The sequence below is a fragment of the Entelurus aequoreus genome, linkage group LG12 (genome assembly GCF_033978785.1).
Source record: "Entelurus aequoreus isolate RoL-2023_Sb linkage group LG12, RoL_Eaeq_v1.1, whole genome shotgun sequence".
Lineage (NCBI taxonomy): Eukaryota > Metazoa > Chordata > Actinopteri > Syngnathiformes > Syngnathidae > Entelurus > Entelurus aequoreus.
This window is the reverse complement of record NC_084742.1, coordinates 45,002,140-45,019,884: the sequence shown is the minus strand read 5'-3', so window position 1 is coordinate 45,019,884 and position 17,745 is coordinate 45,002,140. Positions and strand designations below refer to the sequence as shown.

Here is a 17,745-nt window from a genome sequence, read left to right as displayed (position 1 = left end):
TAGCACTTATTTGTAGCTCATCCTCTGTATATTCAGGCTCAAAAATATAATGTTCTGGATCATCATTTCCCCCCAAAGTAGTTGTTGGCTCTCATGCTTTTTTTTTGTTCATCAATTAAACGTCGAGCAGTTAATGTAACCTCTCTAAAATGCTCCTCGCAGCTGAATTGAAGAAACGAATACACACTTTCTGTAAATGACTGTTTATTCAGAGTAACAAATGCATTTCTAGGCAAAAGCCTACAAAACCAAACAAAAGCAGAAGTTCAAACTACATGACCTTATTCCAAAGTAACTATAGGATAGACTGGACTATAAGTGCGTAATAATGATAATAATGAAAGCGAAAGAAAGTAGACACATCACATGGTGGATTCATCCAAATGTTTCATGATTCTCTCCACCCAGGGGGTTTTGGGGTTGGCACAGATGTGAAAATTTTTATTAGTCACCAGACTGAAAAGAAACACAAAATGATACAAAGTCTCTTAACAAAACATGATAAACAATGACGATAAATAACTCACATGACTCCCATGATGGGGCATCTGCTGTCAGTCATGGAGTACGTCTTTATGAACCTTTGGCTGACTTTGATGGGGTAATGTTTGAAGCAGCAGTGGTCAGGACCGCTGGAATCTGATCGACAGAGAGAGACAAAAATTAATATTCCAAACATCACCGTGGGCGAGGAGTCCGGACGACGGAAGTCTCACTGTTGCAGCGGGCGGACAAAATGATGGCGGAGGCCAGCACGCACAGCGCAAAGACGGTCATGCCCCTCATGGTGAGATGGTCGGAGGCGCATGACAGCCACACTTATATAGCATGTGCACGCAGGGGTAGGAAGGAGGCTGCGGTTTGAACAACAAACTTTCCACTCTGCTTTGAAAAAGCTGCAGAGGAAATGAAGTGTGGTTATGCCACCTTCACTTGTGTTCACGTAATCATGCGTACAATGTTCATCTTTTATTTCGTCACATGAACATTTTCATTTGGAATGAGACAAGGTGGCATGGTGAGAAGCCCCGCCCCCACTAGCAGCAAGTCCAAAGCAATCCAAACACCCTAAAAAGGAGAATTAAAGGCCTACTGAAATGACATTTTCTTATTTAAACGGGGATAGCAGGTCCATTCTATGTGTCATACTTGATCATTTCGCGATATTGCCACGTTTTTGCTGAAAGGATTTAGTAGAGAACATCGACGATAAAGTTCGCAACTTTTGGTCGCTGATAAAAAAGCCTTGCCTGTACTGGAAGTAGCGTGACGTCACAGGTTGTGGAGCGCCTCACATCTGCACATTGTTTACAATCATGGCCACCAGCAGCGAGAGCGATTCGGACCGAGAAAGCGACGATTACCCCATTAATTTGAGCGAGGATGCAAGATTTGTGGATGAGGAAAGTGAGAGTGAAGGATTACAGGGCAGTGGAAGCGATTCAGATAGGGAAGATGCTGTGAGAGGCGGGTGGGACCTGATATTCAGCTGGGAATGACTAAAACAGTAAATAAACACAAGACATATATATACTCTATTAGCCACAACACAACCAGGCTTATATTTAATATGCCACAAATTAATCCGCATAACAAACACCTCCCCCCTCCCGTCCATATAACCCACCAATACAACTCAAACACCCGCACAACACACTCAATCCCACAGCCCAAAGTACCGTTCACCTCCGTAAAGTTCACACAGCACATATATTTCCCCAAAGTTACGTACGTGACATGCACATAGCGGCACGCACGTAAGGGGAAGCGATCAAATGTTTGGAAGCCAAATCTGCATACTCACGGTAGCGCGTCTGCTATCCAACTCAAAGTCCTCCTGGTTGTGTTGCTGCAGCCGGCCGCTAATACAACGCTTCCCACCTACAGCTTTCTTCTTTGCTGTCTTCGTTGTTCATTAAACAAATTGCAAAAGATTCACCAACACAGATGTCCAGAATACTGTGGAATGTTGGGATGAAAACAGACGACTTAGTAGCTGGCCACAATGGTGTCCCAATATGTCCGCTACAATCCGTGACGTCACGAGCAAACGTCATCATACCGAGACGTTTTCAGCAGAATATTTCGCGGGAAATTTAAAATTGCACTTTACTAATCTAACCCGGCCGTATTGGCATGTGTTGCAATGTTAAGATTTCATCATTGATATATCAGACCGCGTGGTCGGTAGTAGTGGGTTTCAGTGGGCCTTTAATGTATACACTATGTAACGACAGCGCAATCAGACTTTACATGATTAATATTTAGGATCCAGTGTGAAAGTAACAAAAGTGGAAACGCCACCGGACAGCACACTTCATTTTAAAAACAAACAGGAGAGGACAAGTGTGTGCTAAATGGGTCGTTGCAGTCCTGTGGTGTGTTACTGCGCTTAGGTCGCGGTGAAAGCGCATTGCATTGCATTGCTTTGCAAAAACTCGAGACGTTAAAAAAAAAAGAAAAGTTTCCTGTTTGCAACCTACGAAACATCAAGTAAGTGACAACAAGGACGCCTGATCGGGGCTATCTGTGTGCAAAATGGACGGCAAAAAGAGCAAAGTGGTCTGCCAGGAATAGTGCAACATGACACAAAAGCCACAGCTCTACTTGTAAAAGAACACAGCAAAATAAAAGCCTCTGCAGAAACACGATTTGCTTCCCCTTTGAATAAATACACAAATAAAAGATGTTGAAATGTAGCTTAAAGGCAGCCGATGACCTTTTCTTTCTGGAAACGTGTAACATCAACAAGGCCTTCACTCCCTCAAAGTGCGTTCAGGGAGTCCGCGGTAAAAACAAACAAAGAAGAAAGTCAGGAAGTACAATTAAAAGAGAGAATGTGAGGTCTGGTCTCTCTGATCCCCTCCTGGGTGGGAGTGTGTTCAATAAGGCACCAGGTCCTCCTCCTAGGTCCTGATCCCATTCAGAGAGGTCCCACATAGCAGCACTCAGTTCCCAAAGCCAAAGTCTTCTCAATGTCAGCGCTTCAACACCGGACTGCCCCGCTCCACATCCTTCTGCAACGTCTGTAGAACCTGCGTCAAACGGAACCGAGTTGAGCTAGAACTGTCACGCGGCGTAGAGAAAGCTCGGCCGTGCACCTACCAGCGCCCACTTCCTGTTGTGGCCGCTCATGTGGACGGCGGCGATGTGCTGGAAGAGCTGCTCGGCGGGGATGAGGTCGGGCAGGCGGGTGAGGAACTGGGCCATGTGGATGAAGTCCATACCAGTCAGCACGTCGTGGAAGAGGCGCAGGAGGCCCAGCGCCGTGCGGAACAGGAACTCCTCGCCGTCTCTGCAGAAGACATCCCACACGCGGCACGCCAGGTCCAGCGGAAGAGACTTGCTATACAGGGTGAAGATCCTGGGACGCAGGGCAGGTAGGACATGTCACGCCACATCAAATAGAGGGAATTAGATGCATGCTGTTGACTAAACCACAGAGTTACACTATATTGCCAAAAGTATTTGGCCACCTGCCTTGACTCACATGTGAACTTGAAGTGCCATCCCATTCCTAACCCATTGGGTTCAATATGATGTCGGTCCACCTTTTGCAGCTACTACAGCTTCAACTCTTCTGGGAAGGCTGTCCACAAGGTTGCGGAGTGTGTTTAAAGGAATTTTCAACCATTCTTTAAACATTGATTGATTGATTGATTCTTCCAAAAGTGCATTGGTGAGGTCGAGAAGGCCTGGCTCTCAGTCTCCATTCTAATTCATCCCAAAAGTGTTCTATCGGGTTCAGGTCAGGACTCTGTGCAGGCCAGTCAAGTTTAGCCACACCAGACTCATCCATGTCTTTATGGACCTTGCTTTGTGCACAGTCATGTTGGAAGAGGAAGGGGCCCGCTCCAAACTGTTCCAACAGGGTTGGGAGCATGGAATTGTCCAAAATGTTTTGGTATCCTGGAGCATTCAAAGTTCCTTTCACTGGAACTAAGGGGCCAAGCCCAACTCCTGAAAAACAACCCCACACCATAATTCCTCCTCCACCAATGCAGTCCGAAATGTAGCGTTCTCCTGGCAACCTCCAAACCCAGACTGGTCCATCAGATTGCCAGATGGAAAAGTGTGATTCATCACTCCAGAGAAGGCGTCTCCACTGCTCTAGAGTCCAGTGGCGACGTGCTTTACACCACTGCATCCCACGCTTTGCATTGGACTTGGTGATGTATGGCTTAGATACAGCTGCTCAGCCATGGAAACCCATTCCATGAAGCTCTCTGCGTACTGTACGTGGGCTAATTAGAAGGTCACATGAAGTTTGGAGCTCTGTAGCAACCGACTGTGCAGAAAGTCTTTTGCACTATGCACTTCAGCATCCGCTGACCCCTCTCTGTCAGTTTACATGGCCTACCACTTCGTGGCTGAGTTGCTGTTGTTCCCAAACTTTTCCATTTTCTTATAATAAAGCCGACAATTGACTTTGGAATATTTAGGAGCTAGGACATTTTACGACTGGATTTGTTGGACAGGTGGCATTCTATGACAGTTCCACGCTGGAAATCACTGAGCTCCTGAGAGCGGCCCATTCTTTCACAAATGTTTGTAGAAACAGTCTCCATGCCTAAGTGCTTGATTTTATACACCAAGTGATTAGGACACCTGATTCTGATCATTTGGATGGGTGGCCAAATACTTTTGGCAATATAGTGTATCACTTTCCCAGCTTTTATTTTGAAAAGACAGACCGAAGAAACAAAAGGAAAGACACACCACAAGTTTTGCCGGCGCAACTGGAAACGGAAATCGAGGAATTTTCAAAGTGAGAGCCCACCACCGCCCCCCACCATACACCCGTTTCCTGTGTTCTCAGCAGCTCAGAAGCCAAGTGTGGCGCACACAAACAAACATGGCTGCTGACGTGAGAGCAGAGCTAACACACTCGAGGCAAGAGAGGAGGAAAAGACAACTCACCAGTCGATCAAATAAATATCGGGGGTCAGGCTGTTCTCCTTGAAATGTGCAAAGAGCTTTGGTAGGTTTTCTTCGAAGAAGACTTCGAAGGCAGCAAAGTAGGTCAACATCTGCAACATTAGACAGTGTCAAGGGGATGACTTGTGTGTACAATTACGCCCGCTTGATGTTTAATTGCGGTTGGGTCTGGTTTCCCTTTAGTGATATGACTTCCCACAGTAAATTGTCACAGATTAACACAAACTGACTTTGTAATGACCTTCTGACAGTCACATGTGGCACTATAACAACACAAAACATGGAAACAGTCCATCATCTCACTTGTTTGTTAGTGGAGAAGAGGTGCTCAATTTTGAAGTTCTGGGCTTCGCTACACATCTTAAAACAAAGCTCTGTCCGTTAGTCGGCTACAATTTTATTTTTCTTCTGCAATTAGGCTAAACGAGCACGTTAAAATGGAACTGTAATGTTAGCGCTGTAGCTCAAATATCTAAGCCAGTGTTGCTACAGGTTTAAGGGGACGGCGTGGCGAAGTTGGTAGAGTGGCTGTGCCAGCAATCGGAGGGTTGCTGGTTACTGGGGTTCAATCCCCACCTTCTACCATCCTAGTCACGTCCGTTGTGTCCTTGGGCAAGACACTTCACCCTTGCTCCTGATGGCTGCTGGTAGCGCCTTGCATGGCAGCTCCCGCCATCAGTGTGTGAATGTGTGTGTGAATGGGTGAATGTGGAAATACTGTCAAAGCGCTTTGAGTACCTTGAAGGTAGAAAAGCGCTATACAAGTATAACCCATTTATCATTATCATTATTTATTTCAACATGTCAAATTTAAGACTTTTTGAAGATAATCTTGAAAATAATTTAAGACCATTTCACATCCATACGGACAAAAAATACAAGGACAAAGTAAAATCAGAGGTCGAGAATGAATTTTAAGTATATGAATTGTAGCGAATGCATATATTTTTAAGAGTTCTTTCTTTGTTCATAGTCATGTTTAGGGCTGCAACAACTAATCGATTAAATCGATTAAAATCGATTATAAAAATAGTTGGCGATTAATTTAGTCATCGATTCGTTGGATCCATCGATTCGTTGGAGAAAAGTAGCCTCTGCATGCGCAGAGGCTACTTTTTTATTTTATTTTTTATAAACTGCAACATTTACAAACAACTGAGAAACAATAATCAAAATGAGTATGGTGCCAGTATGCTGTTTTTTCCCCCAATAAAATACTGAAAAGGATAGAAATGTAGTTTGTCTCTTTTATCCGATTATCAATCGATTAATCGAAGTAATAATCGACAGATTAATCGATTATCAAATTAGTTGTTAGTTGCAGCCCTAGTCATGTTTAAAGCAGCTAATATTTTCCCATGTGTACTCTTTATGCTTGTACCTTATGTCCGCAAGTAAACTCTGTGCCTTACCTTGAAGGCGTTGGAATGTGGGAGTATGGTGTACTCCCTTTTTACCTTATCAGTATTAGAACAATGAGGCTGTATTCCTTTCTGTGCAGGGTGGGGGCTGTTTTCGTATTCAATAAGTTGTCACTTCACGTTTGATTTTTAGACCGCTTCTAGATGCTGGTATTACCGCATTGTAAGGGTGGTCTCCTAAAGCTTTAGTAAAACTTGATGATATTCCTATTATGTCTTGATGGTCCTTCTTACTCAACATATATGTCATCTGAAAGAATTTGGGATTGACCAGGGACATTTATTCCCTGAGAGGAAGACTGGTCAGACGCAACAGAATTCAATCACTGCTCTTTCACATTGGAAAACAAAATGGTTAAACTAACTAAATACACCAGGAGCTTCTCTAGTGTAAACTCATTGAAAAAAAATATTAGCAAACATCATAAGAGCCAATTTTCAAATTTGCCATAGAAGTGTTTTCTTGCAAAAGGTGCAGTGTGCTTCTATCAAGTATTTTCATGCAACATCAACAATGGTAGAGGAAAGCACAACAATATATTGTCTGTGAAAGGGACAGTTAGCATCTCTGCTAAAGCTAAATGGTTAACTTTGGTACCGTTTTTTTCGGCTGTCAGAATTGAGCAAAGCGATAAAAACATCTACAGTACTGCTGTATCTGCACAAAGTAGTGAAAAACAGACAGAGTGATTGTCTAAAAAGAAGGAAGGCGATTATGGCTTGCAAGCCTCAAACAGAATTTGGATGTGAATAATGTGGATAACATTCAAAGGTGCTCAGCTCATTTTGTATCTGCTGTCTATGGATACATTGTTACCTGTTTGTGACTCTTTGAAACATATTTCTAATACACAATTATTAGTTTTTATTTAGGCATGACAAGATGACCTTGGCAAATCTCCATTGCTTTCCTCACCCCACAGTAAGATAGCTAATTATCAATGACCACACAATTAGACACAGACACCGATTCACATGTGAAAGTAAATTCAATCTCATTTTAGTGGGGCACAATGCTTCTTATTAGTGTGTGGCTAAAGACATGACACAAGGCTACAGATGTTTTCCCATTAGGGACACTGAGTCCTAAAACCAAATTCCAGCATCAAGGCTCAACTTATGACAACATCCAATAAACAATTACATCACATCCACAAACAATATAATAACAACAGTTGTTATTATCTGGTGAGATTATTGACTTACAAGGCTGTGGTCCACTCTGAAGAAGGCCATCTGACACGGCTTGTTGAGCAGGTTGGAAAACGCTATGAAGGCCTCGGCTGTGTCCAGGTTCAGAATGAGCACTGCTGCAATGAATGACATTCCCTGCACCTGCAGCAGAGGTCAGCGAAATATGTCATTTACAAAAACGGCACTTGAAGCTATCGAAAAGAAGGATATATAATATATTTACAAACCCCAAAACCAGTGAAGTTGGCACGTTGTGTAAATCGTAAATAAAAACAGAATACAATGATTTGCAAATCCTTGTCAACCTATATTCAATTGAATAGACTGCAAAGACAAGATACTTAACTTTCGAACTGGAAAACTTTGTTATTTTTTGCAAATATTAGCTCATTTGGAATTTGATGCCTGCAACATGTTTTAAAAAAGCTGGCACAAGTGGCAAAAAAGACTGAGAACGTTGAGGAATGCTCATCAAACACTTATTTCGAACATCCCACAGGTGAACAGGCTAATTGGGAACAGGTGGGTGCCATGATTGGGTATAAAAGCAGCTTCCATGAAATGCTCAGTCATTCACAACAAGGATGGGGCGAGGGTCATCACTTTGTGAACAAATGCGTGAGCAACTTGTCAAACGGTTTAAGAACAACATTTCTCAACGAGCTATTGCAAGGAATTTAGGGATTTCACCCTCTAAGGTCTGTATTATCATCGAAAGGTTCAGAAAATCTGAATCAATCTGGAGAAATCACTGCACATAACATTGAATGTCCGTGACCTTGGATCCCTCAGGCGGTACTGCATCAAAAACCAACATCAGTGTGTAAAAGATATCACCACATGGTCTCAGGAACACTTCAGTAACTACAGTTCATCACTGCATCTGTAAGTGCAAGTTAAAACTCTACTATGCAAAGTAAGGCTGCAGCTAACGATTATTTTTCTATAGATTATTTTTTTTCGATTAATCGGTTAATCTATAGATTATTTTTTCGATTCATCTATAGATTATTTTTCCTTTTACAGATTATTTTTTATTTTATTTTATTTAAAATGAAGATGAAAAAATAAAAGTAGGCCAGTTTTTTCAAAAGGCATGGCTTTTATTTACAAAAAAAAAGGTATGGCCACTCAGTCAACATTGACAACAACATGACAAAATATTCTGTAACAATGTAAACATTTAAAACGTAACATTTAACAAAATTAAAAGTAGCTTATTTGCTTTTTAATGTGCAAATATAAAAGTAAACATCCAGTGCAAATCTTAATATTCTGCAATAGTATAAGCATTTCAAAAGTAAAAGTATTGCTTATTTTGCTTTAAAATGTGCAAAAATAAAGATAAACATCCAATACAAAAAAGTGCAAAACGAAATATTCTGTAACAACAGTGTAAACATTTCAACAAAAGTGAAAGTATTGCTTATTTGCTAAAATGTGCGAAAATAAAGATAAACATCCAATACAAAAAAGTGCCAATCTAAATATTCTGGAGCACTGTAAACATTAAGTATTGCTCTTAAAATGTGCAAAATAAACATCCAGTCCAACACAGTACACAATAACCAATTCTACTCATTCCAGTGAGTGACTAACAGTTGTAATGAAGAAAGGTTAGCATGTCTACATGCTTTGGTTCTTTTCTTGTTTACAATATTCCCAGCAGCTGAAAATAGGCGCTCAGAAGGGGTCGATGTGGCTGGAACTGAGAGGTAATTAGCCTTCACCTCAAGCCAGGACTGCGAGTGAGCTGAGCTGCAGTTTAAGTTTCTAGTAGGTCAATGGGCTCATAGTGATGTTACTAGTAGTTGACTGGGAGGTGTTTATTATCATTTGGGGAGAGTCCGCTGCCTGATGCTCACCTGCTAAACACCTATCTGCTCGACGCTGAAGCGCTGACTACATGCGCTATGAATACGCACTGCTGATTGGCTGATAATGCTTCGTGTGTACCAATCAGATGGTTGTGTGGGTGGGACAATGCTGCGTGTGTACCAATCAGATGGTTGTATGGGTGGGACAATGCTGCGTGCTGAGACAGAGGAGCAAAGCAACTTGTTAAGACTTTAGCAGCTAAAGTTAGCTTTAGCTTAGAAACTCGTTCGGTACACCCCTGTACCGAACCGAAAGCCCCGTACCGAAACGGTTCAATACAAAACACATACCGTTACACCCCTAGCAGATACAAATGACACATTCATGTTTTTGTGTAATGATGACAACGTATGCTAACGCGGACGATTGACTAGTTGATGGTTTTCTTTTCAAATGTTCGTTCATAGCCGTTGTGCTGCTATGATAGGCCATTTCCGCTCGACACAGTGTGCATACAACAACATTATTAGGCTGTGTATTGAAATACTCCCACACTTTTGACGACTTTTGGCGTGCGTTTTTCCCCTCGCTCGCACAGCCTGCTTTGCGCTCCGCCATGACGGTAGTGTGACGTAATTATGCGACGCGTCGACGCACAAAAACGGCGTCGACGTATTTACATAACCGATGACGTCGACTATGTCGACGCGTCGTCTCAGCCTTAATGCAAAGCGAAAGCCATTTATTTTAACAACCAGAAACACCGCCGGCTTCGCTGGGCCCGAGCTCATCTAAGATGGACTGAAAGTGGAAAAGTGTTCTGTGGTCTGACGAGTCCACATTTCAAATTGTTTTTGGAAACTGTGGAGGTTGTGTCCTCCGGAACAAAGAGGAAAAGAACCATATTGTTATAGGCGCAAAGTTGAAAAGCCAGCATCTATGATTGTATGGGGGTGTATTAGTGCCCAAGGCATGGGTAACTTACACACATGTGAAGGCACCATTAATGCTGAGAGTACATACAGGTTTTAAAGCAACATATGTTGCCATACAACCAATGTTATCATGGACGCCCCTGCTTATTTCAGCAAGACAATGCCGACCCAACATGGCTTCATAGTAAAAGAGTGCGGGTACTAGACTGGCCTGCCTGTAGTCCAGACCTGTCTCCCATTGAAAATGTGTGGCGTATTATGAAGCCTAAAATACCACAACAGAGACCAACGACTGTTGAACAACTTAAACTGTACATCAAGCAAGAATGGGAAATAATTCCACCTAAAAAGCTTCAAAAATTGGTCTCCTCAGTTCCCAAACCTTTACTGAGTGTTGTTGAAAGGAAAGGCCATGTAACACAGTGGTAAAAATGCCCCTGTGCCAACTTGTTTGCAATTGTGTGTGTATATTTATATATACATATATAACTATCAGTGCGCCCACTGAGGCTTTCTGGTTAAGTCACACGCAGTGGAAATTCAGCACCTAAAGACCACAACGACGCTCTTCATTTCAGAAAATGTCATGTTATGTGGGTATTGTGTGGGAAGTTACAAGCCACTGTTGCTCCCTTTCAACTTTTCATGAAATACAATATAACCCACAAAAACCCCTCACATATCCCATTAAGAGCTATAATAAAATATTGGCAGGCAACACTGATGTAATTAATCCTAATGATAAATGGTACATGATACAATGTAAGGTAGTTAGAGTACAGCTTGAGTAACAGTGTGAATTTACTGTCCCCCCTAAATGAGTCAACACAGCCATTAATGTCTAAACGGTTGGCAATAAAAATGAGTAAACAGGTGACATGAAAAGACATAATACACTTTTGTGAGGCACTGTGTACTGCGAGATGAAGACATCTTGGCTTCTAACAGAGTGTGCATTAGAGCACAAATAATATACAAGCGTATGTTGACTAACCTCGGACTGTCTGGCGTCGACATAAGTGGTTGTCAACGTAACTAAAACCATTCTATACCTTTCTTGGGGAGTACAAGCTAAAACGAGCTCTATGGCTATAACTGACACATTTGCAGAAAGGTTTAATAATGTAAGCTGTTTTTAAATAAAATTGAAATCACAACTGAAAATAGCAATTGTGTGCAGAGACATAAAAATGAATGAAATTAGAAATAATTTTTAACCTACAATGTTAGTTGACATCCAAATTACCTCCATTTATGCATTTTTTTTTAAATTTTGATTCTGCTGTTTTCATATATTTTATTAATTATTCCACTAATTTGGTGTCATTGGCATCCCCATGAAATAAATAAATAAATGATAAATGGGTTGTACTTGTATAGCGCTTTTCTACCTTCAAGGTACTCAAAGCGCTTTGACACTATTTCCACATTTACCCATTCACACACACATTCACACACTGATGGCGGGAGCTGCCATGCAAGGCGCTAACCAGCAGCCATCAGAGGCAAAGGGTGAAGTGTCTTGCCCAAGGACACAACGGACGTGACTAGGAAGGTAGAAGGTGGGAATTGAACCCCAGTAACCAGCAACACTCCGATTGCTGGCACAGCCACTCTACCAACTTCGCCACGCCGTCCCTGAAATGTACTACTATTATATATATCTTTATGAAGCAAAGTGTCACATTGATCGGATTGCATGTTTAAGAAATAATTTTAATAATTTACAGGATGAATTTAAACTACCTTGAATATTAGACAATAGAGTCCTAAAATTTTACTTGAAAATAAAAAATGTAATAATCTAAATCGTTTAGAAATGTAATTTTTGTTCATTCTATTGAGTGACTCTGTATCTCACCTATACTTCTAAGTTGACATTCTTAGGAAAGAATAATTAACACTTTAGAGCAGTCTAGCCGACGTCGGCAGCCTTCTTGTTGGGGCTGCCCCAGAGAGGACAACAAACAGAAAAATTGAAGGATGCAGGGGCACTTTGATACATTTTGTACATTATAGATCCACATCTTAGCTTTGTCTTACATGTAACAAAACACATTAGTGTAATGCAGATCTCTGCAAATTAGGGCCCAGGGGCCGCATGCGGCCCGTCAAGCTTTTCAATCTGGCCCGCTCGACATCCCCCCAATTTTTTTTTAGATCATTAAGATCAAAACTGTAGCTGCCATTATGATGTGCGGTGATGTTTTCAAATGACCCTAAGTCTTGAACTATACAAAGTATTTCAATGGTTTCAATCTGCACTTTTGCATGATATAGTAGTTACTATGGTAATCTAAGTCACAGCAGCTCAGACGAGGCACCAAGCCGTGTGGGTGGGGAGCGTTTCCACAGAGTGTTTCCAGAGCGGCCAGCCTGAAATGCGGGTGTCAGGGACAAACGCGGAAGGAGATTTTTAGTTCTAAATGTAATGATATATCAGATGTAACAGATTGTAGGTGGGTTGTTTTTTTACCATTCACGTTCATATTTTGCCGTTTGTTGCATTTTTGTTGCTTTTCGCTTGATGGTAAAATATGCCGATCAAGAGGGGGTGTGACGTTCACATGTTGTTCAGTGTTTTATACTTAATATTGTAAATCCCCCATTCTTTGTTTTCATGTACAGTGCAAGCCAAAAGTTTAGACACACCTTCTCCTCATTCAATGTGTTTTATTTTCAGGACTATTTACATTGTAGATTGTCACTGAAGGCATCAAAACTATGAATGAACATACGTGGAGTTTTAACATAAAATGGTGAAATAACCGAAAACATGTTTTATATTCTAGTTTTTCAATATAGCCACAATTTGCTCTGATTACTGTTTTGCACACTCTTGGCATTCTCTTGATGAGCTTCAAGCACACCTGTGAAGTGAAAACCATTTCAAAAGACTACGTCTTGAAGCTCATCGAGAGAATGCCAAGAGTGTGCGAAAAAGTAATCAGAGCAAAGGGTGGCTATTTTGAAGAAACTAGGATATAAAACATGTTTTCAGTTATGTCACCTTTTTTGTTAAGTACATATAACTCAACATGTGTTCATTTATAGTTTTGATGCCTTCAGTGACAATCTACAATGTAAATAGTCATGAAAATAAAGAAAACGCATTGAATGAGAAGGTGTCTAAACTTTTGGCCTGTACTGTACATTCTGGGTGTCTTTCAGTAAAAAAAACATAAAATTCCATTCAGTTTTTTAAGGTGGTCTGTCAAAGTTTTTTAGCATTCAATCAGACATTATTGTGAGGTTTTGTATTAGTGTTCCTAAAAATCAGATATACCGGCCCCCAGACACTTTTTTCTCTAAATTTGGCCGCCCCTAGTCAAAATTGGGATGTTACATTTCTTCATTATTTTTTACTAGTCATTTTTCGTAATAAGAACATGGTGGACTGGGACGAGCCGGTTTGTGACTTACATAGCCAACGTCAGGCCGGTAGCAGGTGTATGCTCCCAGAATGCTGTGCAGCACGTCATGATAAGGCCCGCCCTTGATGACAAAACAATGACAAGAAGACATGTAAGGAATACCAGAAAGAAATGTGGTCCTGCAGAACATGTGGCACCCTCACTCGCACCTGCTGAAAAATGCACAATTGGGGGAATGTTCTAGAGATGTCCAGCTTGATCAGCTCCAAGCTTGACTCCCGATTGGACGAGCCCGCGTCTGTAAGAGACGACACAATAGCATAATACGCTATTAACACTCTGAAAGGCGTGGTGTACGCTACCTTCAATTTCAGCTTCTGGAGCACTCGCCGGCGCCGTCCACTTCTCTTTGGCCCGCGCCAGGCAGATATTATACAGCTCTGAAATGAACACAGAACTGTCATTTTGGGAGAGGAGATGGAGACCACGGTGGTGCTACAGTGACATCTTTTGACTTAGGCGCCCTCTTTAGCGCACCCTAGTGGCTCCCTGGACCTCTTTCAGAGAGGTGTATGGAAAAAGATGAAGAAAAATTTTGTTTTTGTTTTAATATATTTGCTGTACAACAAAGCTGACATAAACCTTCCTAATTATTAAAAATCCCACTGTTTATGTTATACATGCTTAGCTGATGAGAGTATTTGGAAAACACCGTTTTGTCCTAATTTCAGCGATCCTTGAACTCATCGTAGTTTGTTTACATGTACAACTTTCTTTGATGCTGCCACAGAAAGACGTGTTTTATGCCACTCCTTTTTTGTCTCATTTTGCCCACCAAATGTTTTATGCTGTACGTGAATGCACAAAGGTGAGCTTTGTTGATTTTATTGATTTGCTGGGGCGCTAATCAGGCATATTTGGTCAATCCATGACTGCAAGCTAATCGATGCTAACATAGTATTTAGGCTAGCTGTATGTACATATTGCATCATTATGATTATAGGTATATTTGAGCTCATTTAATTTCCTTTGTTTATGTCCTCTGTGTATTTAATTTATATTTGCATTTCTCTTGACACATTACATGGCTATATTATATTGACTGCATTTATCATAGTTGTTTGTGTGCCATGTTGTTCCAGACTAGAGCAAACGTTACCCAGCTTTCAAAGATTGTAATAAATCCACTAGAAGACAGCCTGCCGTTTCCTTAATCTTGGACACACACATCTATACCTTTGACCATTCTGAGCCAGTAATTTCCAGAAGTTATCTCATCCTGTGAGAAGGCTCCATTTTACTAATGATTTCCAATGTTGGAAAAATGTGTAGAATACAAATTTAAATACAACATTTCTGTCAACAAAGCCTTTGATAGTAGGCTAATATAGTTAGCTGTATTAGCCTACTATCAAAGGCTTCGTTGACAGAAATGTTACAATGAAGGCAACACATGATGTAAGTGTCTATATTAATATAGACACTTACATCATGTGTTGCCTTCATTGTAACACTTATATAAGGCTTTCAATTTTTTGCGGCTCCAGACAGATTTTTTTGGTCCAATATGGCTCTTTCAACATTTTGGGTTGCCGACTCCTAATTTAGTGTGACAGAATCTATAGCTCCATACTAAATGTAAAATTTTAAAGAGCAGTGAATGAAGGAACTCTGTATGCATGTGATGATGCAGAGCAGCATGCTCTAGTAACATAGAAAATGTACAGACAGACAGACAGACAGACAGACAGACAGACAGAGAGAGAGCACCCTGTACCATGTGTGATGTTAAGGTCATTGCCAACAGCCAGGCTCCACACTTTGCCTCTGACACTTGGCGGGATGCCCTGCCACCAGAGATCCCTCACTCGCCGAGACGTGCACCTGCAACAGTGATTCATCCACTATTATAATTTGACTAGAGGGATGCAAGTAATGTGAGACCCATTGTCTCTCTTCTCATGACTAACAAAGTGCTCCAGTTGGGTAAAATCTCCTGGTTCCACGTCTGAGCCGCCGAGCCAATGCTCTCCTCCAGCTTACAGCGATCCTCCAGCTGCTTTCTTCTCTTCTGGGCCTCCTTCAACTCTGCAGGAACGTCAATTAACAACAACAAAATAAAGGAGATGTGGTCAAACACGAAGAGGTTCTATGGCTAACTTTTACCCTACCTCTCTTCTTGGCCTGGGCCACCATCTCTTCATATTGTTGTCTGTGTTTCTCTGCCTCCTCGGCCGGCTTAGCTGGAAGATTCCTGCATGGCGTTCACACACACGCTGTAAGTCAGTGGGTTGCATGCGAGAACAACTTCCTACAAAATTTCTAACAAGCTTAAAAAAAAATAAATAGATACATGTTTGTTTCATATTACTGACAACGCAATACACATGGTTTGTAACACGGCTGAAGACATCTTTCAGTTTCTCAGAACAACTTTTGTTGCTAATTGATCTCAGGTATGTGTTTCTTGAGCTTCACTGATAAGAGTGTTCTGGTGGGCGTTGTGGTGTCCTGCTCTGTTCAGCGGTCCTTGAACAAAACGATTACTATGTTCTAAGAGAGCACAGATTGTTGGTTCAATGTGCACAATTGAATATCTTACTTACTCAGGCAGCAATGTGTTTATTCATCTTTAGATTGGGGTATGTGTTTCCTGATTGGGAAAGAGGATAATGTTCTTGTTTTTATGTCAGTATTTAAGCTAGCAAGCTAGCACCAGCCTACCCGTGAATTTATCAAAGTGAAACTAACAATCACGGTTTTTCGATAATTTTAATTTAGAACAGTAATACGAACCGTCGAGAATTTTACCGCTGTTATCATTATCACAGTTTATCATTACATCCTTATTTGAAACTATGTTGAACTGTATTATCCCTATTCAAACGCAATTATTTGATATTGTATTCTTTTGGAATGTCTGATAGAATTCTCAGCATGTTCCCACAAATTAAAAGCATAGGTCCGTCTTAGTGTTGTCCCGATACTATTTGTATTGCGATACTTTTCGGTACTTTGATACTTTTCTAAATAAAGGGGACCACAAAAAATTGCATGATTGGCTTTATTTTAACAAAAAATATTATGGTACATTAAACATATTTTTCTTATTGCAAGTTTGTCCTTAAATAAAATAGTGAACATACAAGACTACTTATCTTTTATTAGTAAGTAAACAAACAAAAACTCCTAAATTAGCAGCTGACATATGCAGTAACATATTGTGTCATTTTTTATTCTATTATTTTGTCAAAATTATTAAGGACAAGTGGTAGAAAATGAATGATTATTCTACTTGTTCATTTACTGCTAATATCTGGTTATTTTCTGTTTCAACATGTTCTATCACTTATTCTTCTGTTGTTTGGATACTTTACATTAGTTTTGGATGATACCACAAATTTAGGTATCAATCCGATACCAAGTAGTTACAGGATGAAACATTGGTCATATTCATAGTCCTCGTGTGTCCAGGGACATATTTCCTGAGTTTATAAACACTTTTTTTTTTAATGAAAGAAGACGTGATACCAAAAAATATAGATAGATGATAGTACTTTATTGATTCCTTCAGGAGAGTTACCTCAGGAAAATTAAAATATCGATGTAATCATAGTAGTATCGACTAAATACGCGCCTGTACTTGGTATTATTACAGTGGATGTTAGGTGTAGATCCACCAATGGCGTTTGTTTGCATTTTGATGCCAGTGAGCTACAGTGTGTAATGAAGCATGTTTATCTATTCCTCATCCTGCAGGGATGATACTTGTAAGAAACGTATTTTATTTGTCACCATGGAGGCGAGGATTAGTGATTTAGAAGTAGCTAAAACACTGCCGACCGTGGCTGGACGTTAGCCGCTAGCTAGCTAGCCATGTCTTAAAGCACCTCTTCCTGTGGGCGTTATAGCTTCACCTTTATCGTTATCCGTTTTCCCTTTTCTGTCTACACACTGTGTCTGCTTGTAAGTATTCAGTGATTGTGCGCAGCCGAATATGCTCGTCTGCTTGTAAACCAGCAATGTCATGACGACGACGGGGGGGCGTGGGGTGGGGGACCGGTA

At 41.0% G+C, this 17,745-nt stretch overlaps 2 protein-coding genes across 5 annotated transcripts in view; both read right to left on the bottom strand.

The window, feature by feature from the left end:
- Positions 1-193: 193 nt before the first annotated feature.
- LOC133662254 (C-C motif chemokine 4 homolog) lies at positions 194-2,043 on the bottom strand. Its single transcript, XM_062066083.1, has 3 exons — positions 717-2,043; positions 528-639; positions 194-456 (listed from the first exon to the last, which is right to left on the bottom strand). Exons 1-3 carry the CDS (start codon positions 784-786, stop codon positions 363-365), a joined length of 276 nt encoding a protein of 91 aa, XP_061922067.1. The 5' UTR covers positions 787-2,043; the 3' UTR covers positions 194-362.
- Positions 2,044-2,191: 148 nt separating this feature from the next.
- The window catches only part of tbc1d14 (TBC1 domain family, member 14), a 44,460-nt gene continuing 28,906 nt past the window's right edge, over positions 2,192-17,745 (bottom strand). For all 4 annotated transcript variants that reach the window (XM_062066080.1, XM_062066079.1, XM_062066081.1 and 1 more), the window contains 10 exons: positions 15,852-15,934; positions 15,651-15,768; positions 15,458-15,564; positions 14,043-14,120; positions 13,890-13,978; positions 13,730-13,801; positions 7,566-7,694; positions 4,921-5,030; positions 3,106-3,364; positions 2,192-3,035 (listed from right to left, as the gene is read on the bottom strand). In XM_062066080.1, coding sequence (XP_061922064.1) covers positions 2,979-3,035; positions 3,106-3,364; positions 4,921-5,030; positions 7,566-7,694; positions 13,730-13,801; positions 13,890-13,978; positions 14,043-14,120; positions 15,458-15,564; positions 15,651-15,768; positions 15,852-15,934 — 1,102 coding nt within the window. In that variant the 3' untranslated portion in view covers positions 2,192-2,978. The remainder of the gene's footprint in view (positions 3,036-3,105; positions 3,365-4,920; positions 5,031-7,565; positions 7,695-13,729; positions 13,802-13,889; positions 13,979-14,042; positions 14,121-15,457; positions 15,565-15,650; positions 15,769-15,851; positions 15,935-17,745) is intronic.

Coding starts and splice junctions, on each gene's coding strand:
- LOC133662254 (XM_062066083.1), bottom strand. CDS start 786: ATGAGGGGCATGACCGTCTTTGCGCTGTGCGTGCTGGCCTCCGCCATC. Junction 640..716: donor TTTGTCCGCCCGCTGCAACA/GTGAGACTTCCG, acceptor TCTGTCGATCAG/ATTCCAGCGGTCCTGACCAC. Junction 457..527: donor TGCCCCATCATGGGAGTCAT/GTGAGTTATTTA, acceptor GTTTCTTTTCAG/TCTGGTGACTAATAAAAATT.